Source organism: Phanerochaete carnosa (genome assembly GCF_000300595.1).
Source record: "Phanerochaete carnosa HHB-10118-sp unplaced genomic scaffold PHACAscaffold_3, whole genome shotgun sequence".
Lineage (NCBI taxonomy): Eukaryota > Fungi > Basidiomycota > Agaricomycetes > Polyporales > Phanerochaetaceae > Phanerochaete > Phanerochaete carnosa.
The window spans coordinates 2,816,226-2,838,130 of record NW_006767630.1 but is presented as its reverse complement, the minus strand read 5'-3'; the positions used below and the strand labels follow the sequence as shown (position 1 = coordinate 2,838,130).

Genomic DNA, 21,905 nt, shown 5'->3' with positions numbered 1-21,905 from the left:
GGACTCGGAATTTATGAGCCGTTGGCTCTTAAGTTGAGTTTGATGACATATTAGGATCCCGGATGTAGCATATCATACAGCACTCAGGGCCACGTTGGGGTATGATTGTACATGTACATGTACAATCTGGTCTTCTACCAGCCTGGCGATGCAATGTACGGCCACCCAGCTAGGCTATTTGCTCGTTCTAGAACGTGAGATCAGGCTGTTGAGGCGCAGAAATCAATGCACCTAGCCATGCACCTACGAGGAAAGGACCCGAGCATCAGGGGAAAGAGCTATGGTACTTGGCACCGGCTGCTCATAGCCACAGCGCGAAGGAGACGAAAGCGACTGCACAGGCGCTCCGGCCTGAGCGCTTCGGCGCTGAGGAACTTCATATAGCACTGCAAGTGAGTTTTAGCATTCTCTTCGGTCGCATGAGAGGGGCAGTGTCCGACCTGTGCAAATGTGGAACTGGTACTGCTTAATGTATTTCAAGTCTTAGGGAAACTTTGGGAGCTGGCAGTCGTGCGCTGCGTTGGCATCGGGGGCGGAAAGTACAAAAGCCTGCCTCTCGGGGGAGTACGCAGCAGTGTTCCGTAGACATCCCCGAAACGCACCCGCATGCACTCGTCGAACAATGGTAAGAGCAGCATTCCTTGACTAGTTTGTTGAAGGACGCGGCTTACCCGCTGGCAACTAGTCAGCTCAACACTTCTACAAGTGCTCCGCAAAGAACCCTTCCACTGTCGGTCCTCGCTCGCTACCCGCGGGGTATACACATGGGGTATCTACGGACACGGACTTTGACGTCGTAGCGCCCCTCCAGGATGCGGACCTCGCGCTTGGCCGATGCGAGGCTAGCACCGTCCTAGCGGACCGCCTCGACAACACCATCCTGGTCACTGGCTTGCTGCTGAGGTAAACACTTTCTCGATTCTCATTTCATGTAATGCTCATGCAGGTTGCCGCGACAGTCCCATCCACAGCGCTACGAATTGGCACGAAGTAGCTGACAAGCCTGCACTTCGCATAATCGCATACTTTGCATGTCTTCTTAATGCGTGCGGGCTTCTCACCTCCGTGGTTTATCGTTTGCGCTTGAGGGCCTTGAAAACCCGGAATCTCGATGAGCAGTACGCAGAAGTAAGTGTTCAGCTCTGTGGGTCCTCATGTTGATGAGTGACTCACCGGTAGTCATCATAGGAGTTTTGCAATAGCCAAATCGGCTCCTTCATATCTATCATGTCTCCCTTGGTGCTTTCTGCTAGGTACGAGATTTCTCTTCCTCTAAATCGTCGTACTGAAGTCTTACTGTCGACACAATGTGCAGCGCTGTAGTACTCTTTCTGGCCAGTCTTTCAGGCTCCCTTCTCTTGAACGTGAACACTGGCGGAGCCTTCGAAGCAGCCTTGAGCATTCCGCAGCTGGCCCTGTTCGCCGTGGGAGTTTCCTTTCTTATCATTCATGGCCGGCTTGTCTTTCGGCCCTCGATCTTGTAAACGAGATAATCAAACGCTCTGACTCTGCTTATGCCTGTAGTATTATCTTTGCTGGATTCTTTTGATTCATGGCTGACATAGATATCCGCTGATTATTCGAAGATTGTGTGTGTTGAGTCTCATCCAGTTTGTTTTTCTCTGGGACAGTTTACTGGCACATCTTTATAATAAAAACTTGTTTAGTGCGGAAATGATAGCTTCACAGTATTATATGACAAACAAGACAGTGTATGGCGATCCACAAGGCTGAGAAGGAGCGTAATCAAGGTACTATGAGAAGGAAGATGAGGGCCAACCAAGGCAAACAACAATGTCTTCGTTGTCTTCGATGACCCCCAGAGTTTGCAATGGGCCATCGCTACAATGACCTAGGCCCTTATCACTGGCCGGCCTAAGCGTTTAAGTGCTTGACAGCTGTATACCGCGGCTACAGCTGATACAAAACAGATGAGCGCTACGCCGAGCACAAGGCATCTGGAGGGTTCGAGATGAGACCATTCGTGCTCTTCGCCTCGGAGAGAGTAGACTGCATACGCAAACAGGTAAGCGACGAACAATATGACCGCCCTGACAAACGAACATGAGTTGGGCCAAGTGGTAGATGAGAAGACCACTCGCCAGGCGGAGAACAAATGGGGTAAAGCCAGTGGCACTGGTAACCTTCTTGCTCGGCGAGCATTCTATAGGGAAGAGTCTATGGGTTAACCTAGGCGATGGTATGGCAGATGCACACGCACCCGAAGCCAGATTTCAGCTCTCCCCGCAGACATCAGCGCATTACATAGCAAGTGCGAAAAATAGAGGCTGAGAAGGATGCTGAGAGCCGCATAGAAGAGGCTAAGAATCCATAAAATTCTTGTCACCGGATGCTTCAAGGCTTCGTGGGTCCGCTCGCTCATTCCAAAAGGAAACCGGAGCGTCTGTGTTTCCGTGGCCATTCTAAATGAAGATCAGTGTACGGTCATGCGCTGCACAGCGATAAACTTACAGCATCGCGTAAATGGCACAGCGCAGGCTGACTCGGAGCTCCTGGCGGTACATGGCGTTAAACCCACGTAATACGCCTATGGCTGGTCCATTTGTGTCGTGCAAGGCAAACGTGCTTTCCAGGCGTGAGCGATATCTCTCCGTGAGAGACAGGGTCACTAGCCATTCAAGGAAGCTTCCGGCAATATACAAGAGCTGGGTACCAGCTGCGCCATCGACTGGCATCGTTTTCGAGAGATTCCCGTTAAGCTGTAGGTTTCCGCTCTACAGGGTCGTCAATACGACCTCAATATGGTTACATTCATATTAGGGTCCGCCACTCATGAGGCGAACGGGAACTTACCGCTATGGCGACGGGGATCCACTGTGGCGAGACCTTGTCCAGCCGAAGCAGCTGTTATTATAAGGCAGAGACAACTCATGGACCTTCTCCGCTAAGGGAGCGTTGTTGTCCTATGCAGCACATGTTCAAGACGGGCCTGTGCAGGAAGTGCACTGCATCATGGAACGGACGCGCGTTACTGTATCCGTTTTCCGTGGCTTCTGCTGTCCTAGGAAAACTAGGACCCTAGGCACAGGGGATATCTCATGTACATCATAGCCAAGGACACCCTGAGACAATGGGCCAGGCTGCGGCATCGTTGAACGTAGATCGTTGCACAGACATGGCAACAAGTGGCACCTTCTCATCTGAACGTGAGCTGGTAAGGGTCTGCCAGCTCCATGAACTCTTATCTCTCATTGCTTCTACTCCCTCAGCCTACCCCGAGGAGGAGTATGAGGAAAAGAGACTCACCGGAAGGTTCTCACAAACCGATATCAAGGGTCCGTGAGTATTATGCGGTAAGCTCGGCTGGGATTTATGTATGTCCAAAGCGCCCCAGTATCAATGAAGCCACTGGTATTGGTCAATCGAGTTAATGACAATATTTGCCGTTTGCAGTGGTTGTGTGCGTATGAAGACCAATCTGAGGTCGCTCCAGGGCCTAACGGCGACTGGTCTGGGTGAATGCTTGCTCGGCGCTCGGCGCCTGGAAGCGGGCAGCGCTTGAAGCGTCTGCCGCTCAGACAGCCTTAAGTACCGACCTGCACGACGGGCTGTGCCATCCCTTCACTTCGCATCAGTAAGCCGCGAAAACTTTCCTTCACCCCACTGGACTTGTGAGACGGCACTCGCAGATATGCCAAACAATACACCTCTGCTTCAATGTGAACCTAACCCTAGCGACCACTGTATACAGGAAGAAATTCCTGCGCCATCTGCAATGACGAACGACATCAATGGGTTCATGGAGTGCTTCAAAAGCCAACATAGTACTCTCATTAGCGTCTCCGTCGTCCTCCTATAGTATGTCACACATGCACGGTCACCGGAAGAATACGTTGACCGACGAGCACGTTCGGCAGCCCATTCTATACCATGATGCAGATGCCGGTGATCAAGGCGTGCAGAGCATTCAGGATCGTTGGAGGTGCTGTTTGCATGCTCGATATCATTTGCCTGTGCCTCTCAATTGGCCTGCGACTACGCGCATGGGCCGTGGTGCGTGAGGGCAAAGCGGAACAATTTATGAAGGTCGGTGTAGAAGAGTCTATACCACCCGTTTCGTGTTTCTGATCCTGATGTATCAGGACATTTTCAACGTGCGTAACGGGCCTTCTCGACGAGAAGCCGCTATCGTCCTCAACGCTCCTTATTTCCTTATGTCCGCGTACGCGTCCTTGCCACTGTCTACCTGTCTATCTTCTGTTGATAATTTCTGTCAGCACCATGTTTCTCTTCGCGATTGAGCTCGTTGGCTATGTCTGGCTCTCGATCCCTTGCGACCCGGCAGAGCTCGAGGTCCCTCCTCTTGATATCGCTGAGTCCGTGCTCTTGCAAGTCGCTGCGTCTGTGGGCGCCGCGTTTTGTGGCCGGAGCTTCAGAACTATCCGGCAACTGGGTAACGCCACAGAGTTGGTGCCTGAAGCAGCCGATCCTGTTACTGCCGCGCAGGAGAAAGTTTAGAGTGTAAGAAGCTAGCCAGTCTCAGTTGACTCCCTCTGACGTACCTGAGTTTGCAGCCTGTCTAACACCATCTCCACACTTCTCGATACAAGCATATCGAACGAGTTACGCAATCATATTTCACCTCCGCATCGCCAATTCACGACAGTGGTCAAACTTCTTCTAGCGCCGTTATCTTATTCGTGATGTAGATACACCTACCACCTTGCCTTGCCACGGTAATATTCACGCCCACATTAGCGATAAGATTTATACCTTACTTCACGATGAGAGCTTGCTCAGTTAAGCCCCATTAGCTGAGATACTCTGACGATTGACGGAATGCACGATTACTATACTATGCACTCAAAGTAGAAATGTCTTTCTTATCCCTGACTTACTCGCTCCAAGAGCCCCTCTCTCTCCTCCCTCGTCTTATGTACCTTTTGGCCACCCCTATTTCGCCATTGATCGCGCCCGATAATTGCCTCCGCTCTCTTTGTTTACGCCGCGCGCAGCGCGGCTTGCCGCTCCGTGCTGCACGTTGAGCCAAACTCTATAGCTAAGCCAGGATTAATATTACCAAAAACCTTGATCGTCAACGTCAACACCCGCAGAACCGCAGCCACGAAAACAGCGCACGCGGAGCGCAGCGAAGCTACCTCTTGTATGAACACAAATATGGTCAAACAAATAGCGCTCGGCCTCGGCTCCGTCCACGCCCGGGGTCGTGATTGAGGCTGTGCATCGACGTTTTCCTTATAACACCTACAACAAGCAACGTACTTTCCTTGTCTTTAGATTCCAGGCTTGTGTTTGTGGTTTTTTGTGTTGCTCTAACTGCTCGTACGAAACAGTCTCACCAGACTAGCTCTTTCAAACATGGCCGCCACGGAGAACACGCCTCTACACGACGATGCCGCCATCCAGGACGGCAACATCAGCGAGACAACTCCGAAGCCGTCAGTTGACATCGATATATTTATGGACTATTTCGAAGGCCAGTGCAATGCTCTGGTCGCCTTCTCTGCTATGCTTATATGGTACGTCGCCGCGCACGACTCGGATTGTCGTCAATGAGCCTGCCGCTAAACGTGTAACGTGTCCTGCAGCCCGGCCCTTGTCATCAAGACCTCGCCAGAAATCTCGCTCTCTTGGCCCCTTAGAACCGTGGGGTTGCTTGTCTGCGATCTCAATGGCCTGTGTCTAGTGATTTCCTTCTTTCTCCGGGTGAGCGCCTGGGTCGCAAAGCGTGGAGGGCACACAGAGCAGTTTGCCAAGGTCGGCATGATCTGCACACGTCTCTTGCCTGCCCTAATAGATGTTGTGTAGGATATCACCAACCTGCGCAGGGGGCCCGCCCGAAGCCACGCTGCTGTCGTCGTCAGGGCTCCCGGCTGGCTCATGACCGCGTACGTCTCCCGTATTTCCTAATAACCCATCCGCAGCCCCCGCTTATGCCCGAAGGCAGGACCCTAGCCACCTTCCTCGTGGAAATGATCGGCTACTTTTACCTTTGGAACCCACCAGCCACTGCTAGCCCCAAGGCTCCGATGCACGCTGGCGAGGATATGCTGTACCAGGTCTTGCTGATCACGTTCAGCTTGTTCGCAACCCAGAGCATTATCATTGCGAGCAAACTCGGGAAGCCCCCTGCCCCAGCCCCAAACCCTGAGGTCGCCGACGTGCAGGAGAAGGTGTGAACGGCAAGGCGATGTATCCCCCGGCGCGCTCAGGGATGCGTTGAAGTCTGGACACATGCCTGTCGCATTCATGGTGGACGCCCACCGTTCAGGGACATTCTCTAGTTGAAACCATTCCTATCTCACGCACAAATGTAGCTTCCCTTCATCCATGCTAGGACTTTCGGTCTCGCGACGCGTCACTTTACGTAGCACCAATATTAGCCTCTTCTTCCCGTTTAACAAGCTTCGACCATTATACAAACGCAGATGTAAGGTACAGAATATGTCTTACATAAGTACGAAAGATCCACAGCCTGACAGTACAACGGTAGAGTCCATCCAATTGTCCCGGAGAAGACTTAGCGGAAGGGGCACCAGACAAGGGAAGGGAAGCATCGGCCGGTCGGGAGAGTCCTGGAATGGAAGATGCAGGTATCCACAGAGACCAGCGACTACGCATGACGACTGCGCCAAAATCACGTAAGGAAAAAGAGGGTACAGCACAGGTCGGGCGTGAACTGTCGCGCATCGTGGGTTGGAATATAGTTACAGCGCGAATGCAGTGCGATCATGATGACGTATGGCGGTGTAGTATAGCGGCGGGAATGTGAGAGGAAGCGAAACGGGAGGGGTTGAAGAGGCCCAGGGTCTAACAAAAGATCTAGTGTAACAAACAGCAATTAATAGATTAGTTCATGGTACGCGTGGAGTCAGTCGTAAAGTCAGGAGCACGAGAGTCGATGTTCGGGGTAATCAGCCTGTCATTCTTGCATAAGTCTCGGCATCTACGAGGCAGAACTCGAACGCACCTCATCCATATCCGTCCACCGCCAGACTTATCGCGGACGACATCCCAGAGACTACGCCGGGTGGTGCCGTCCTCGGAAGCTTTGACGGCGTCCAACAAGCTCTGGCGGCCTTCCTTGGTACCCTCGGCCTCTAGAACCCACTCGCCCTGCCAACCCTCCCCTAGCGCATCGCCTGCCTCCGTCTTGGAGTGCGGGCCGACATAGGGTATCCGGGCAAGCCAGATGTACTTTTTGACGACCGCGTACCCGCCGGGGCTGTGTGGGCTTGAGACGCGCGAACGAACGTGCGACAACGTCAGCTGCGCATAGGGGCCGTCCGAGTGCGTTCGGCCGCGCAGCGAGCGAGCCCCCGTAAAGTTGCTAGGCAGCGGAGGCAAGGCGAGCACAAAGCGTGGGTCGGAGAACGGAGGAAGGATGTGGGAAAAATAGAACGGGGACGGGAGTGTTAGGCTATTCTCGACCGGTGGCGGAGAGGGTGGAATGTAGTGTACAAGGCAGTAGCCGTTGAACAGCAGCCATCGTCGACGCTGACCAGCTCGTTCGCGGTCGGATTTTGAGACAGGAGTCGATACCTGGGAAGCGCTGTCGTGTTCGAGAGGCGGAACGAATCCGAAGTTGCAGACGATGTCGCCCGCAGACAGGGACTTCCACAGGTCGGCGTCTATCAACTGCTCTTCGCATGCGGTTATAGCGGTCTCGTCCAACTGCTGACAAGGCACAAAGACTCGCAATATCGGAGCACGGAATCGTGAAGTCGACGTGCAGATGTCTTGCAGTGATGAGGGAGGAGGTCGGCCGGCAGATCCGTACGAATTCAATGGTTTCGCGGTTTCCCTGGGACTGATGCTAGACGCATCGGTAGTATAATCCGTATGAGCATTGCTCCGGGACGGGGACGGACTGGTGCTGCCGGCAGATGACTCCAGGGACCGATGCAGGGAAGACGACCGCCTTTCATGGAACTGAGGTCTCGGCAATGGGTCATCCTCTTCATCAGACACAACACACGAACTAAAGGTAGACCTCCCATGGACCAGTGTCTGCCGCCAGCTGCCAACGTAGTAGCCAAGGGCGGGAGGCCTCTCGGACGGAGGTGGCAGCGGAACCTTGGGGCCCCCGTTCAGGACCGAAAGAACCGGACGCAGGGAGTTGCGACTGCGCGACTTTGAGTTGCGCATCGAAAAATCGCTGGATGCACGAGATCGCTCGGCAGTCGAGTACCGTTTGCGCAATGTGCCTGTGCTACCACGCCTGCCACTCGACCGCGCAGAGCTAAGTATGTCCGCGCGGTCCTTCTGATGCGAGTTCTCCGATTCGAAGACAGCAAGCGGCTTCGGGAACACAAGTTCTCGGACACCAGGCGATGTCGGCATACCCTGCGAGTTAGGCCAAAGAGTGAAGTCGTCTGAGTCGTAAGGGGAAGTGACTGCATAGCCACTGTGGACCAATGCTTGGAGTAGCAGAACTATGCGTGTATGTGTCTGTGCCAGGGACACCAACTTTGTCGTGTAATGGTCAGTCGGCGGTCTCTCCACTACATAACGAGGGGAACCCAGGATGGCTAGAGCATGCATGGGATAAATGTGCAGAGGAAATTCCTGGGATAGGTCTGTAGGTGTGTGACGTCAAATATAGGGTACAGTCGGGACAGGGACATGGACGTACGAAATAGAGCGAGGTCCTCGATGGTTATGTCCACAGAGAGCTCTGTGATATGTCTGTTCCCCAAAGCGAACTTGTAGCCCGGTACGAAATGAGCAAGTATGACATCACGAAGTTCTGGACGAGTGAAGATCTGCCTGAAACTCCTGCACGTATTGAGTAAGTCGTGGAAGGATGGCCACTGTGTAGCCACAAGCAGTAGGGAAAGAGCTGAGGGGTCATGAAGCATCCGCCGCATGCCTTCATAGGAAGATAGGAGCCCTGCAGCTCTGCGCTTTCCTAGTGCTACAGTAGAAGCCTTGGCTATCATCGGAGTAGCTGTCGAGGGCGACTTGTGCTGCACAGTGCCCGTGGGTAGCGGAGGTAGAGGCCTTTCCCTGCCATTCGAGGAAGCCGGCAATGGTGGGGACTGTGAGGTCCTACTCGATGGCAGCCCAGCCACTGCGGCCATAGTTATCAGGGATGGCGAAGACGGCGGGGACGGTGAGGACGAAGAGGAATGGAATCCAGGGGGCTGTCAGCAAGAGATGGTGGTTGGCATGAAGAAAATGGGAGTAAATAATGTCTCTGGGTCATTTCGGGCTCGGAACGACTGTGTCGGAGCACGGCGCGTTACGTATTGCACCCGTCCGAGGACATGGTTTTATCCGGCACGTGGGTTCCACGGCCGGCGCTCGCTTCATCCGCATGATGCGTAAATCGCGGCCTGCAACTCTAATATATTAATCCGCACAACCCCCAGGGCCCAACGATCTGTCACGTCGGAGCAGAAAAGAGCAGCGACCACATATCTTGCCTACGAGGCTCAGCGTGCCGACGGCGCCCGTGCATGACTCAAGCATTGCCCACCAGCGACACAAGTGGAGCACTCTCCAGGTTGCCATGATGCTGGAGCTGCGTTTATGCGATCGGCAAATGATTCAGATATATCATGACACCCTCGTACGATATGCCGACGACAGAGACCTAGCACGCGATACACCGTTTTCTATCGACGCTTTCGCCGACCCGCGTGGGCTCACCATGTCCCGCAGGGACCCGCATGGAATGCCCCGGGGAAGCGGATGGCTGGCCTCCGTCAGCGCGAGTTTACGAATTAGTCTCAATCTTTGCGCCGTTTTTGAGACACAGGGTGGGAAGAAGTCGAAACCTATCACATAGTGAGGCCTCCGCCTTATTCCTCCAAAACGGCGCTGCTACGGTGAGGGGACTCTGGCCTAAATCGGTGAGGGCTTATGCGCTCATGCTTTCCCTAAGCAGCAGAAACTCATTCCTAAAAAGACTTAGAGACCGTATCCCCGCTTTGGCACCGTTCCAACGATAGCACGAAGTTCTGCAGAGCTCTGCATGGTCTCTGCGCAGGCATTCTCGAGTTCGCTGCATTTCGGCACAAACGGCGTTGCATCGGCATGGAAAGTGTACCTTTCCTCCTATTTTTGCCCATGATTGTGTCGTGGTTTTATTCATTGGAACGCGACCGCAGTCGCGCTGCCACTTCTGTCACTCGCTGCAACAAACAGCTACGACTGGACAGCCTGTGTTCATGGCGAACAAAGCATTAGTCAAAATATGTACGATCTTTCCACACGCTATGCTCTTGCCGTTGCGCAGCTCACAGGGTCTTACTGCGGCACCTTGCCAACCTGTTGTCTTGATGCCTTTGGTTCCGTCTTCATCGGTGCGTCTGCCATGATGGGCGGTCGCACATGCTAAACATGAACGCCGCATAGCGTAACAATCCAGGGCTCTGATATACTGGCACTACACACTGTGTACCAGTGTGTGGAAGCACATCTATCACGATAGCGCCACCCAGTCACTTCACTGTTGGCGGTTGCTTGGCTGGACGCCTGATCTCTATGAACTGCCACAGCGCCCAACGTTGAACCGTTCACTAGCTGCTCATCTTGCTCGACGTCTATCTTTGGTCGTTGAGCACAATTAGCAATAGTGTGCTGCCTTTCCCTGGGCTATCTAGAGTGGTCAACGAATAAAGCCCGCGGGAGATGCTAGCGACAGCGCACTCACCAGTTTTCGCCCGCGCTCCTTTTCTCTTTCTCCTTGTGCCGCCCTGTTCATAGTGAGTACTCGGCAACAATCTTCTTGCAGCGTCAACTTGATCATTACGACCAGCTGATCGCAGGAATCAGAATGCAGCCAACCTTCTTCCGCTTCATGTTCTTCGCGCTGCTGGTCCCTCTCGGGATCTTTGCGCTGCCTCTGCGAAACACATCAGTCTACCCAGTGTCCCCGGCGAAACTTGAGTTTCACTCTGCCCGCGCTGAAACTTTGCTTGTCAACCCTGGGCTGGCAAGTGCTAGAGAGACCAGTGGCTGCCGGAGACTGCGCCTCCTAGGCGTACAAATTAAGACTTGTGCTGTGCATATGGTAAGTGGCGAATATACTAGCAGTACGTATAGCGCTGAAGATTTAGACAGACCAGTGGGCACTAACCACGCTTCGGCGGAACCCTCGGCATCCACTGTTGTTGAGCGCACCGTTATCAAGTTTGACCTTCAGATGTTCTTTACACTGTACTTGCTCTCTTTCAGATATTTTGGTGATTCAATCTACTACGCTCATTCTAGACTCGGACTATGTACAGCACTAGTATCTCGTGCATGTTACTACCAATATCTGCCGGACAGCCAAGTGATGGACTGCAGCACCTGCCAGAAATGGAAAAGCGATCACAAGTCGTCACGTCACCGTAACATCCTTCTCCGAAGGCGCGTGTCACGCCGCCCCTTACCGTTCACTCTACACACCATTTCACTCTCCTCATGGCCGAAGTGAGAAAAATAGTGCTCTGTGTGCTCGGTATACCTAACTTGAACGCCAGCAGAAAGGCGAGACCCTTGAGCGCGAAATTTTCGGCTCGGACTCTGACCTCTCAGAGGACGAGTATGACGGTGCGTGCCAACGCTTCCTAGTCCCCTTCTCTGCTTGACCGAACAGCGCCTCCTCAGCCCCGTCAGCTGTCCGCTCCAGGCAGTCACCTCACGGCGAGACCGCTGAATCTTCCGGCGAGGACGGTGAGGAAGCCCAGAGGGAGAAGCATGAACAAAAGCAGAAGCAGAAGCGGACGCGGCGGCGCAAGGGCGAGGACGGTGACGCAGAGGGGCGTCCTGCGCAACGCAAGCGGAAGAGGCGGGTCCAGCCCGAAGAGATTGACTTGAGCCAGCTGCCCCCCGAGGAAGGTGCGTTGCTTACATGCCGTGTTGCTGGTGCGGATACTGAGATGCGGACAGCAAGGAGAGCGCAGATGGCCATGCGGATTGATGCCATCCTGAAGCCAAAGAAGGCATCGCGGCCCCGAAAGCACAAAAACGAGGATGATATTCTCGATCGTGCGGCTGACGAGGTGGTGTCCAGGCTTCGGGAGGATATGTTGATAGTTGCGATACGTGACGAAGAGGCCAACAAGGAGAAGCTGCCTGCGACATCGAAGCTTCGGTTGCTGCCACAGGTTGTCGAGACGTTGCGAAAGTGCGTGGTCCCCTCAGTAGTAAATCAATCTTGCGCTGACCACTCTGTAGGGCCGCCTTAGCCCAGTCCATCGTGGACAACAATTTGCTCGAAGGCGTCCGGCGGTGGCTCGAACCACTACCCGACCACTCGCTCCCTGCTCTCGACATTCAAAAAGAGTTCTTCCCAATTCTGAAGAAGATGGAGTATATCGACAAGGATGTCCTCAAAGAGTCGAAGCTCGGCCGTGTCATCGTGTTCTACACCAAGTGCAAGAAGGTCACGCCCGACATCCAGCGCATCGCAAACGACCTCGTCTCGCAGTGGTCGCGGCCTATTATCAAACGCAGTGCATCGTACCGCGACCGTACCATCGAGACTATTGACGTCCGTGGCGAGGCCGGCACACGTCCGGGCGAGCGGCTCAACACCATCCTGGCGCGTGCACGGGAAAGCGACAAGAACAAGGTGCGCAAGAATGCTGTTTCGATCCCGACGAGGGAGCTGGGCAGTTATACGGTTGCGCCGTCGATGAGCGCCGGCATCATGAAGGACAACAAGAGTGTCGACGTCGATATCGACCGCCGGAAGAGGAATGCGGAGCGGATGAGACTGCTGACGAGAAAGGTTACGACGAAGTAGTTACTTCCTTATGCTGAACGATTTTATATTTAGTGCCCTTTCACGAGTTGTACACATACGTTTTCTTCTAATTTAATCATTATCCTCTGTTTCTATACGAGCCTCGCTACGTCAGGATTCACGAATTGTTCCACCTTGAAACCATCCCCAGGACTCTTGATGAATCCGGCCTTCTCAAGCACACTGACGAAGGGTCAGCGTTACGGGCGAGAGTCGTATACTTAGCCACCTACGTGAGAGTATCTTCAATGACTTTAGTGTCAATCGTGGCGCAGTCTGGAGGATAGCCGACAGTTGCAAGCCATGCCTACACCGTACTCTTGAATACAGGAATTGGAATGTGGAGCTCTGCGGCATACCTTGATGTCTTCCTCACGATATCCGAACTTCTCCCTGATGAACTCGACATCGTCCTTCTCGCGCTTCTCTTTCGAATCGAATACGCGAACGTAGCCAGAAAGCTGCTGTAGGAAGGTGCTGAGAGCCTGAGCAGGTGCACGGGTCGGATGTGCTGCGATCATCCAGGACGGCCAAGGGGTGGGCACAGAGCCAATCTATATGACAAGGCTGCTTTAACAAGTAATGTGGGGAGCTTGATGGCGAGGACTCACGAAGCGAACTTCGCCTGCATCCTGGTAAGGCTTGGTTGTGAACCATTCCCACATGAAGGCACTAGTCGAGCCGTCATTGACCGAGTCGATGAGACCCCGAATGTCGTTGTTAACTGTTTAATGGTCGGCCTACTATGCTTAGCACAGATATGATGATGCGCGTGCCTTTGAACAGGAGATTGTCGGTAGGCCACCCTTGTTGCAAGGCCATTACGTAGGCCATAGTTTGACTCCCACTATCCAACATTCAGCCAACCGCATGCGCATCGAAATAAGCTGCCACACCTTCCAAGCCTTGAGATACCGATGGTCGTGCCATTAAGATCTTCGATGCGCTCGTACTTGGTGTTCTTCCCAGTAATAACGGCCCTATTATTGATTAGCTAGGGTGGATGTGAAGAGCATCACTATACCAGTTCAGTGGGGTGCTGACGTAGCTGCCAACGAGCTTGTAAGCCTCAGAACCCTTGGCGATGCCGGAGATGAGAGGGTCCGTGAGGGCACTAAAGGTGCTTCAGTGGGTGCGCTTTCAGGCCATCGGAGAGACTAAGCTCACATCGCGACATCGATCTCGTCGTTGGTCAGCCGAGAGATAAGTTGGCCAGTGCCGCCTATGCCAGCATAAGTGAGACATTCCGTAGGGTAACACGGGTGCGTTACGTACTAGGACACTCAACGAGAGTGAAGGTCTCGCCAGCGTCGTCCGCCGCGAACTGCAGAAGCGGGGAGGAGAAGTGCTCGCGAACTATGTACGCTCTATGAGTCTGCTGTACTTTGTGAACGCGTACAGACATACCATAACCTATTCTGAGGACCATGGTGGGGTCTGTCTGAAGTGTACGCGAGAGCTGACTGAATCTCAGGGGAAATTTCCCTTGAGATTCAGTCAGCTCTCGTATGATCTCATAACGATGATACAAATCTAATCTTATCTCAATCTTCCCAAGCGAGGGTTCTTGCAGGGTTCTTGACTTCTTGTCCTCGCTCTCCGTGTTGTACAACAGGTGCGTATCAACATATCAAAACGCGCCAGAAAATTACTAATCAAGTCATTTTAGACTTCAGGTGCACTTGGCTGGATAGGTCTCGCTAGTTTCGCTGCGGCTCTCCGTTACGCCATGAGTTGCACAACCAACGATATAACTGCTCCTCAGCAATCAACTTGGTGTATCCCTCTAGCTCTGGATCTGAGGACGAGCGTGCTTTACACGTACAGCTAGTCACAGATATCTGTCGAAGTTGTACGTCGATGTTCAAGGTGATACGAGAGTCTGAGCGCTTGACCCGGGGTTCAATCGAGAACGGTTGTTCGATTTCTTGTCAGCCTCTCTGAGGATGACGCCGTCTCTTTGAGAATATGAATGCCCTCTTGAACGCGAACCTTTCCCTCGTGGTCTCCCCGGCTCCCTCATCAAGCTTCACCTTTCCATCGCTATGCCCCACACTCTTTACATGGCTCACATAAAGTTATCCGCTCTGCTCGCTCTATCACTCTCATTGTTTGCTTGCACAGCACCTGCCCCTTTAAGTTCACCAACCCTGACCGGGACTGCACTCGGCCCTTCCCCGACTGTCCCCTACGCCAGCGACGACCCGAACGTCGAGGTCTTTCCGCAGAACGTACATGATCCTGGCTATATCCCCGAGCCGATACGTGGAAAGCTTGGGTCGGATATCCTTGCCCAACAGAACGTTCCGCTCGAGCTGGAGAATCCGACTTTGTTAGCACCGCCAACTACCGATCACGGCTACGTGTAAGTTGCTTGGTCGTGCTGTCTGCGATTATACTGAAGCTCATATGATATTTAGGCCCAACGCACACTGGCCGTTCACTCTCAGCCACAATCGTCTCCAAACTGGAGGCTGGGCTAGGCAGCAGAATGGTAAGCGTCCCCGTCGCTGTACGGCATCGCGTCAAGACTAATATATCTTCAAGTGAACGATATGCCTATCGCCAAGAACTTAGCTGGGGTTGACATGCGTCTTGAAGCCGGCGCAATTCGGTGAGTAATGTGGCTAGCTAGGTGTGCGCAAACTCATGCATTGCAACGAAGCGAGCTTCATTGGCATTCAACAGCCGAGTGGGCATACGTTCTTGCCGGAACGATGCAGGTCACCACCGTCACGCCCGAGGGCCAGAACTACGTCGGCACTGTGGTAGGCACACAGCCACTGCGCTTTTGGCCGCGGCTGACCTGGCAAGCGTAGCACCCGGGAGATTTGTGGTATTTTCCACCTGGTCAGCCCCACAGTCTCCAGGCGACAGCAGATAACCCCCAGGGTGCAGAGTTCCTTCTTGTGTTTGATAATGGCACCTTCAACGAAGGCGCTACATTCTTAGTTAGTTTTCCATGCCTTGTTTCGAAGACTCAGGCTCACCTGTTTTTCTCAGTTGACCGACTGGCTTTCTCATATCCCGAAGGAAGTCATTGCCAAGAATTTCCAGACTAGCATTTCCGCCTTCGATCACATTCCCGACCAAGAGTTGTACATTTTTCCCAACAGCCCTCCGCCAGATAATCAACAGCCACCTGTTAGTCCCTTCGGCACGACTCCGGAGCCCTATACCTACGAGTTCTCCAAGGTGCCAGCTACACAACTTGCTGGTGGGACGGTCAAGATGGCAGACTCTACGACTTTTAAGGTCTCGAAAACGATTGCGGTTGCCGAGTTCACGGTCGAGCCCGGTGCTATGCGGGAACTCCATTGGCATCCTACGTTCGACGAGTGGACCTATTTCCTGTAAGTGGTGTCTGGGTGACATCAAGCTTGTTGTTGAGGCGTTGATTACAGCGAAGGTCAGGGTCGCATGACCCTCTTCGCAGCCCAGAGCAATGCTCGGACCTTTGACTACCAAGCTGGTGACATCGGCTACGTTCCCGCGTCTTACGGTCACTACGTCGAGAATACTGGCAATACAACCCTCAAGTTCTTGGAGATCTTCAAGACTGGTTAGTGTCTCCAAGTTTGCTAACCACGCGCATTCCATCTGACCTGCTGTCCTTTGCAGACCACTTCCAGGACGTCAGTCTGAGCCAGTGGTTAGCACTGACTCCCCCAGAGTTGGTGAAGGCGCATCTGGGTATCTCGGATGAGACCATTCAGCACTTCAGCAAGACCAAGCCGGGCGTTGTCGCTCCTTATATCCCAGCTCCGAACTGAGATACCCTTGTAACATGGCTGCGTGAGCACCCCACCACATAACAGACCGTTAAACGCTTCCGAGTCCATGAATGACCGTACTAGCCAACGAAAGATACACATATGTGCAAACTGTCTAATGCAAGTGCAACACTCGCCATGCCGTCAGTCCGTGGGAGTGGGATGACCGCAAGTCTAGGGGATTAGCTTCAGCCTGAGTTTGCAATGGATTTTAAAGTACAACGTCGCCGATAGCAAATCCCGTCAGCCTGCGCACAGCAAGGGTCGAGGCTTTCTAGATTCTATATTACTCAAGTGACACTATGGAATGAATGCTGCTTCGCAATTGATGGTGTAAGACTAGTACTGTGTCATGGCAGGTCTGCGAACGAGCCTTTCTTAGCGCTTCGTGGCGTACCTGATAGCACCTAACCCTAAGTCCAGAATGCCCGAGGCATCTCCTAAGTCGGCCCTGAAATTTCGTGCTCCCTTACTTTAAGGCCATCTTCGGCTACTGCTCCCGCAGCCCTCCCGCCTGTCCGCTCTTTCGGTTCCTCTAAGAGTCCAGAGAGGTTGCAGCCGCGCATTTCCCCCGCTCGAGTCACTTCCTGCGTGCTCCTCCTACAAATCGATCGCGCGCCATCTCGCCCGCAACCCTGCTATCACTACTACGACCCACACTCTCCGTGTACTATACAAGCCTTCCGGTATTCTTTTCAAGGCGATCTCTGTCTACTATGGCCCAGAGGATCCGCGAAGCTGAGGGCGTCCTCCGCGACATACCAAAACCTGGCGAAGTCATGTAAGAGTCGCGTGAGGTTCAAGGGATGAAACTTCGCTTACGCACTTGGCTTTGCAGCTTGCCAGTCTCGGGTGAACGCAATGTCCTTATTACTTCTGCGTTGCCCTATTGCAATAACGTACCACATCTTGGTGAGTGCGATCTCCATGCGCGCGATGTATCCTTCCTTACGAATACTGTTCGCCAGGAAACATCATTGGCAGTACGTTGAGTGCAGACGTCTTCGCGAGGTACGTGAGTGTCTTGTAGTTCCTGGTCGCTCTCCTTACACTATCTGGGTCAGATATAACCGTAAGAAATTGTCATCACTATGTAGATCGAAACTCACTACAATGATTTCGGTTAGGTACTCGAAATCGGAGAACTCTCTATATCTGCGGTACCGACGAATACGGAACTGCGACCGAGACTCAAGCTCTGAAGGAGGGGCTTACTCCGAAGGAACTGTGCGACAAGTACAATGCTTTGCACGCAGAGACGTACAATTGGTTCCAGCTTTCGTGCGTGCTCAGTTTCCTCCCTCTTTCGAGAATACTCAGACAGCCTTCAGATTTGACTACTTTGGTCGGACATCAACGCCTGCGCACACTGAGTGCGTGTATCCATCGATCTCTCTGTCTTTATTTCGCTGACGGTCGCGTAGAATCTGCCAATCGATTTATCTGAATCTGAAGAAAAATAATCTGCTCGAAAAGCAGACCAAGGCCCAAACATACTGCACAGGCTGCGAAAAGTACGCTTGTACTTCGCTAAGATCGCGAGGTCGTAGGCTGATCCATCTCTAAGGTTCCTGGCTGATCGCTTCGTTGAGGGAACCTGCCCACATTGTGGTGCCGACGTGCGTTGTACCAACGCTCTGCTCTGCTCTGAACCTTTTCTCACGCTGTTTATAGGACGCAAGAGGTGATCAATGCGATTCCTGTGCGAAGACCCTCGACGCTATCGACCTCATCAATCCGCGGTGCCTCGTCAATAAGGATCACAAGGTTGTTGCGAAGGATTCCGCCAACATGTATGTCAAGCTCGACACAGTCCAGCCTCAGACTGAGGAGTGGATCAAGAAGTCGTATAAGGAGGGCCACTGGTCATCTAACTCTGTCATCAATGCCGACGGAGAGCTCGTCGACTCTCGTCTGAAGAGCGGCCTACGTCCGAGTCCCGTCACGCGAGATCTAACGTGGGGGGTTCCCGTACCAGTCAGCGAACAAGATGAGGATCAGAGCATGAAGGGCAAAGTCCTGTGTAAGTTTTCTATCACCTCTGCTTCTCTCTCACTCCTCATTGACACCATTGCAGACGTCTGGTTTGACGCGCCAATTGGATATCCGAGTATCACTGCCAACTACACCTCGGATTGGACGCAATGGTGGCTCAATCACGAGAATGTTCGTCTATTCCAGTTCATGGGTAAGGACAATGTCTACTTCCACACCATCTTCTTTCCCGCAATACAACTCGGTGACGGTCGCCCATGGACCATGCTTCACCATCTTTCGACAACTGGTGAGTATATGCTATGCCACGCTTAGTGATAGTATTCTGATCGATAAATAGAGTATCTGAACTACGAGGGTGGCAAGTTCTCGAAGAGTCGCAACCGCGGCGTATTCGGTCCTGCAGCTAAGGAGACTGGCATGCCCGTCTCTGTCTGGAGGTATTACCTTATCTCCACAAGACCCGAGACTGCAGATTCCATGTTCTCGTGGGCTGATTGTGTGAGTGCCGTGATATCGGTGATGCGCCAAAACCTAACGCACCTCTGCACCAGATTGCTGTGAACAACAATATCTTACTGAACAAGTGCGTCCTTTTCCCCTCGAAAGCCTGTGATGCCGTACTGATGCGCTCAATAGCTTCGGAAACTTCGTCAACCGGGCGCTGAAGTTCGTCTCTGCCGTCTTCGACGGAGTTATTCCTGACAGCGAGGACGCTCCCGGCCCATACTCCACCGACGACCAGGTTGACGCCGAGTTCTTTAAAGACGTCAACAGCCTTCTGAAGGAGTACGTCGACGCCATGGAGTATGCCAAGCTCCGTCTTGGTCTCCAGACCGTCATGGCAGCCTCTGCTCGTGGAAATGCGTACCTACAAGCCTCCGGACTTAACAAGGCGCTACTCGAGTCCGATCCCAAGCGCTGCGCCCAAGTTGTCTCTCGCGCCGTCAATCTCATCTACGTCCTCTCTGCTCTTGTGCATCCCTTCATGCCCGAGACCTCCGACTCGATTCTCACGCAACTCAACGCGCCCGCTCGCGCCGTGCCAAGTGTGCTCAGCAACGACATTCTCGCGGGCCACAAGATTGGCGCGCCTGAGCACCTGTTCAAGCGCATCGACGACAAGATGGCAGAAGTATGGCGGGCGAAGTTCGGCGGCAACGAGGCTGCGGCGGAGCCCAATGCCGACGTCACTCATGTCGCGCCCGGCATGTCAAAGCGCAAGGCGGCTGCGGCGAAGAAAGCCGCTGATAAAGCTGCTGCTGACGACGGCCCGAAGAGCGCGGAGGTGTTAGCATGGGAGCAGAAAGTCGCCGCCCAGGGTCATGTTGTTCGTGAGCTAAAGTCTAAACCCAAGACTTCTGAGGGTGATAAGGAGGTTGCGGCGGCCGTCGACGAACTGAAGAAATTGAAGCTTGAGCTGTCGGAGCTCCAGAAGGCGCAGCAGTAAGTCGATATCTCTTAGAAGAAATACGCCTGCTGTACCAGTAGATGCTTCTTAGTGTAGAATAGTGTTTCTTAGATCCAATTACTGTCATAATTGATTGCACTCTTGGCTACTGAGTGCTGCTAGTACTGAGTACCGATTTGGCAATCAGAGACTTTCGATGTTAACAATACCAAACAAAGCGGTACCGCTGCCGATGCCTACACACCGCATCCTGGTCCGCGCTCACCTCGTGGTTCTTTCTCACCTACAAAGCATTAAAAGTATGAAAGAAACCTTTATCGTGAGTTCTTGTGATATGCGCAAGTGGTCCAGTAGCATATAATCATCTCGCATTGAGGTAACGCGAAGGCGGAGGCGGTCAACGATTGTGGTGCCAGACCCGGGACCTTCCACACGTAAGATGCAGAATGCGTCCGAAACTACGCCCCAAACTTCCGTACATATGCAAACGCTCAATGTATCCCAAGGGGGAGTTGATGCCGTGGAACCCGAGGTGACAGTTGAAGAATTCTTGCGGTGGTCGGCGGCCGCTTCGACGTCAAGGAAACGCGTGCGAGGGACGCGCCGTCTCACCAGGCTCCTCGACCCCTCAAGTGATATCCTATGGTCTTCAGAAGTCGAAGACGAGACTTTCCCTATTGCTACGCGTAACCGAAGGCGAGCGCTACCACAGCTTCCTGCAAGCGAAGATGAGTACCAGCCTTCGGAAGATGAGCTTCGGGAACGTCCTGTCCGTAGACGCAAGACGTACAAGGGCAAGGGCAACTCGCTTGCGAGTCGAATGATGCGTGCGGCTGTCTTGTCTCACGTCGACGTCGATACGAGCCACCTTCCCGCTGACGCTCAGGATCGGCAGCCTCTCAAGTTCACAACTATGCATGACGCATCGCCTCCGGCCACCGTTTTAAATGGTCACAAAGCACGCATTATTGATCCTCGTTCCACTTCATTGCATTCATCAGTATTCAATAACAAACCTTCTGCCACTTTCGCCAAACCTTTGATGAAGCCCCGCTTCACGTATCGAATTCCGTCACCTCCACTGCGAGGTGCCTCCTCAACACGAACTGAGAAGTTCATGCTCGATCCAGGCGGAAGATGCAGGGACCATAAAGGCCAGATGCGAATCCAGAAGACGGCAGCAGACGGCCAGAAAAGCTCGCCGTGGTACGTCCTCGACGCATATTTTCAAAGTGCTCAGTCGAACCTTACACCAGGCGGTCAAGACCAGTCGTCGCTGAGCAGCCGGCCATAAGCAAACAATCAACACAGCCTACTATGTATTTCCCTCTGGCTTTCGTCCCTCTACCAGTTACGAAGTGTCCTCCCCCTAGAGCCCAGCCAGCACACCCTGTATCCTCTTTGGACTCTTTCGTTATCGACCTCTGCAGTTCCGACGACGACGAAAAATTTCACAGTAGTCCCTTGTGCATGTCGACTTCCCCCGCCGAGGAGATTTCCGTGGATCTCACAGATACGCGCATCGTCGACAAAGCGATTGGCAATGTACCATCTGCTTCACAGGTGGCACAGAGTTCCCATCTCTAAATCCGCGGGCCGAGATCTTCGACGCGGGCGTAACTGGAAACCTCTGAAATCACCTGGTACTTTAACTGAAGCGGCGAGAGAAATGACCCGGAATGGTTGTGGCATGCAGTCCGTCAACCGCGTGCCCACATGCCGCTCAGAGGCGTTGCAGATCAGGAGGGGAAGACTCATTGCTTGGATCTGGGACAGCCGCGCAGAGTACTAGTCAGCCATCTGACCTATGTACTTATACTTATGCAGTGCCTTGCTCCCAACTTTTGTATCGCTGGACGTATCTTCCATGGCATATTGGAGTCCTCGTTTCTCAGGGAAGTCTGTCCAGCTCCGCCGGCGGCGATGGCGTGGGCGGTGACTCTGATATGGGCGCCTATGCGATTTCATCGACCACTGCTGCAGCGCTCGCATCTTGTTCTAA

At 53.2% G+C, this 21,905-nt stretch overlaps 9 protein-coding genes across 9 annotated transcripts; 6 read left to right on the top strand and 3 right to left on the bottom strand.

The window, feature by feature from the left end:
• The first annotated feature begins 435 nt into the window (after positions 1-435).
• Positions 436-1,687, top strand: PHACADRAFT_252572 (uncharacterized protein). The gene is made up of 5 exons (XM_007393589.1): positions 436-625; positions 686-903; positions 960-1,128; positions 1,189-1,319; positions 1,340-1,687. Exons 1-5 carry the CDS (start codon positions 623-625, stop codon positions 1,482-1,484), a joined length of 666 nt encoding a protein of 221 aa, XP_007393651.1. The 5' UTR covers positions 436-622; the 3' UTR covers positions 1,485-1,687.
• On the bottom strand, positions 1,669-2,756 carry PHACADRAFT_252569 (uncharacterized protein). The gene is made up of 4 exons (XM_007393588.1): positions 2,473-2,756; positions 2,222-2,423; positions 2,103-2,164; positions 1,669-2,051 (listed from the first exon to the last, which is right to left on the bottom strand). The coding sequence occupies exons 1-4, from the start codon at positions 2,694-2,696 to the stop codon at positions 1,853-1,855; spliced, it is 687 nt and encodes a 228-aa protein (XP_007393650.1). The 5' UTR covers positions 2,697-2,756; the 3' UTR covers positions 1,669-1,852.
• Positions 2,757-3,626: 870 nt separating this feature from the next.
• Positions 3,627-4,937, top strand: PHACADRAFT_252566 (uncharacterized protein). Its single transcript, XM_007393587.1, has 5 exons — positions 3,627-3,819; positions 3,879-4,047; positions 4,104-4,183; positions 4,239-4,482; positions 4,536-4,937. The coding sequence occupies exons 1-4, from the start codon at positions 3,653-3,655 to the stop codon at positions 4,477-4,479; spliced, it is 657 nt and encodes a 218-aa protein (XP_007393649.1). The 5' UTR covers positions 3,627-3,652; the 3' UTR covers positions 4,480-4,482; positions 4,536-4,937.
• Positions 4,938-5,115: 178 nt separating this feature from the next.
• On the top strand, positions 5,116-6,446 carry PHACADRAFT_252564 (uncharacterized protein). Its single transcript, XM_007393586.1, has 4 exons — positions 5,116-5,501; positions 5,571-5,739; positions 5,791-5,870; positions 5,930-6,446. Exons 1-4 carry the CDS (start codon positions 5,341-5,343, stop codon positions 6,159-6,161), a joined length of 642 nt encoding a protein of 213 aa, XP_007393648.1. The 5' UTR covers positions 5,116-5,340; the 3' UTR covers positions 6,162-6,446.
• Positions 6,447-6,633: 187 nt separating this feature from the next.
• PHACADRAFT_252562 (uncharacterized protein) lies at positions 6,634-9,109 on the bottom strand. Its single transcript, XM_007393585.1, has 3 exons — positions 8,618-9,109; positions 6,953-8,561; positions 6,634-6,901 (listed from the first exon to the last, which is right to left on the bottom strand). The coding sequence occupies exons 2-3, from the start codon at positions 8,524-8,526 to the stop codon at positions 6,832-6,834; spliced, it is 1,644 nt and encodes a 547-aa protein (XP_007393647.1). The 5' UTR covers positions 8,527-8,561; positions 8,618-9,109; the 3' UTR covers positions 6,634-6,831.
• Positions 9,110-11,562: 2,453 nt separating this feature from the next.
• On the bottom strand, positions 11,563-14,153 carry PHACADRAFT_207160 (uncharacterized protein; the record flags this gene model as incomplete). Its single annotated transcript, XM_007393584.1, has 10 exons — positions 11,563-12,907; positions 12,958-13,031; positions 13,084-13,278; positions 13,336-13,448; positions 13,501-13,571; positions 13,621-13,704; positions 13,749-13,838; positions 13,892-13,946; positions 14,000-14,080; positions 14,132-14,153. 10 exons carry the CDS (start codon positions 14,151-14,153, stop codon positions 12,817-12,819), a joined length of 876 nt encoding a protein of 291 aa, XP_007393646.1. The 3' UTR covers positions 11,563-12,816.
• Positions 14,154-14,684: 531 nt separating this feature from the next.
• On the top strand, positions 14,685-16,643 carry PHACADRAFT_140164 (uncharacterized protein). The gene is made up of 8 exons (XM_007393583.1): positions 14,685-15,089; positions 15,145-15,218; positions 15,272-15,338; positions 15,390-15,492; positions 15,544-15,675; positions 15,728-16,077; positions 16,129-16,286; positions 16,346-16,643. The coding sequence occupies exons 1-8, from the start codon at positions 14,770-14,772 to the stop codon at positions 16,495-16,497; spliced, it is 1,356 nt and encodes a 451-aa protein (XP_007393645.1). The 5' UTR covers positions 14,685-14,769; the 3' UTR covers positions 16,498-16,643.
• Positions 16,644-17,134: 491 nt separating this feature from the next.
• Positions 17,135-20,033, top strand: PHACADRAFT_252555 (uncharacterized protein). Its single transcript, XM_007393582.1, has 13 exons — positions 17,135-17,278; positions 17,336-17,409; positions 17,466-17,508; positions 17,562-17,569; positions 17,625-17,778; positions 17,829-17,870; positions 17,922-18,011; positions 18,065-18,116; positions 18,172-18,520; positions 18,575-18,781; positions 18,833-18,993; positions 19,047-19,078; positions 19,132-20,033. The coding sequence occupies exons 1-13, from the start codon at positions 17,214-17,216 to the stop codon at positions 19,940-19,942; spliced, it is 2,088 nt and encodes a 695-aa protein (XP_007393644.1). The 5' UTR covers positions 17,135-17,213; the 3' UTR covers positions 19,943-20,033.
• Positions 20,034-20,273: 240 nt separating this feature from the next.
• On the top strand, positions 20,274-21,821 carry PHACADRAFT_252553 (uncharacterized protein). The gene has a single exon (XM_007393581.1). It carries the CDS (start codon positions 20,343-20,345, stop codon positions 21,195-21,197), a length of 855 nt encoding a protein of 284 aa, XP_007393643.1. The 5' UTR covers positions 20,274-20,342; the 3' UTR covers positions 21,198-21,821.
• Positions 21,822-21,905: the final 84 nt, after the last annotated feature.

What these genes read in the sequence shown, in the direction of transcription:
- PHACADRAFT_252572 (XM_007393589.1), top strand. An exon ending in GTCACTGGCTTGCTGCTGAG is followed by an intron (nt 904 to 959) that starts GTAAACACTTTC and finishes TTGCCGCGACAG; the next exon opens with TCCCATCCACAGCGCTACGA. An exon ending in TCGATGAGCAGTACGCAGAA is followed by an intron (nt 1,129 to 1,188) that starts GTAAGTGTTCAG and finishes TAGTCATCATAG; the next exon opens with GAGTTTTGCAATAGCCAAAT.
- PHACADRAFT_252569 (XM_007393588.1), bottom strand. Translation starts at nt 2,696, where the DNA reads ATGCCAGTCGATGGCGCAGCTGGTACCCAGCTCTTGTATATTGCCGGA. An exon ending in GAGCTGAAATCTGGCTTCGG is followed by an intron (nt 2,165 to 2,221) that starts GTGCGTGTGCAT and finishes TCTTCCCTATAG; the next exon opens with AATGCTCGCCGAGCAAGAAG. An exon ending in CCCCATTTGTTCTCCGCCTG is followed by an intron (nt 2,052 to 2,102) that starts GCGAGTGGTCTT and finishes TTCGTTTGTCAG; the next exon opens with GGCGGTCATATTGTTCGTCG.
- PHACADRAFT_252566 (XM_007393587.1), top strand. Translation starts at nt 3,653, where the DNA reads ATGCCAAACAATACACCTCTGCTTCAATGTGAACCTAACCCTAGCGAC. An exon ending in GTCTCCGTCGTCCTCCTATA is followed by an intron (nt 3,820 to 3,878) that starts GTATGTCACACA and finishes CACGTTCGGCAG; the next exon opens with CCCATTCTATACCATGATGC. An exon ending in AAGCGGAACAATTTATGAAG is followed by an intron (nt 4,048 to 4,103) that starts GTCGGTGTAGAA and finishes CTGATGTATCAG; the next exon opens with GACATTTTCAACGTGCGTAA.
- PHACADRAFT_252564 (XM_007393586.1), top strand. Translation starts at nt 5,341, where the DNA reads ATGGCCGCCACGGAGAACACGCCTCTACACGACGATGCCGCCATCCAG. An exon ending in TTCTCTGCTATGCTTATATG is followed by an intron (nt 5,502 to 5,570) that starts GTACGTCGCCGC and finishes CGTGTCCTGCAG; the next exon opens with CCCGGCCCTTGTCATCAAGA. An exon ending in CCCGGCTGGCTCATGACCGC is followed by an intron (nt 5,871 to 5,929) that starts GTACGTCTCCCG and finishes GCCCGAAGGCAG; the next exon opens with GACCCTAGCCACCTTCCTCG.
- PHACADRAFT_252562 (XM_007393585.1), bottom strand. Translation starts at nt 8,526, where the DNA reads ATGCATGCTCTAGCCATCCTGGGTTCCCCTCGTTATGTAGTGGAGAGA. An exon ending in GGTGGACGGATATGGATGAG is followed by an intron (nt 6,902 to 6,952) that starts GTGCGTTCGAGT and finishes CAAGAATGACAG; the next exon opens with GCTGATTACCCCGAACATCG.
- PHACADRAFT_140164 (XM_007393583.1), top strand. Translation starts at nt 14,770, where the DNA reads ATGCCCCACACTCTTTACATGGCTCACATAAAGTTATCCGCTCTGCTC. An exon ending in CTGGGCTAGGCAGCAGAATG is followed by an intron (nt 15,219 to 15,271) that starts GTAAGCGTCCCC and finishes TATATCTTCAAG; the next exon opens with TGAACGATATGCCTATCGCC. An exon ending in CTTGGAGATCTTCAAGACTG is followed by an intron (nt 16,287 to 16,345) that starts GTTAGTGTCTCC and finishes TGTCCTTTGCAG; the next exon opens with ACCACTTCCAGGACGTCAGT.
- PHACADRAFT_252555 (XM_007393582.1), top strand. Translation starts at nt 17,214, where the DNA reads ATGGCCCAGAGGATCCGCGAAGCTGAGGGCGTCCTCCGCGACATACCA. An exon ending in CATGAAGGGCAAAGTCCTGT is followed by an intron (nt 18,521 to 18,574) that starts GTAAGTTTTCTA and finishes ACACCATTGCAG; the next exon opens with ACGTCTGGTTTGACGCGCCA. An exon ending in TGTTCTCGTGGGCTGATTGT is followed by an intron (nt 18,994 to 19,046) that starts GTGAGTGCCGTG and finishes CCTCTGCACCAG; the next exon opens with ATTGCTGTGAACAACAATAT.
- PHACADRAFT_252553 (XM_007393581.1), top strand. Translation starts at nt 20,343, where the DNA reads ATGCAGAATGCGTCCGAAACTACGCCCCAAACTTCCGTACATATGCAA.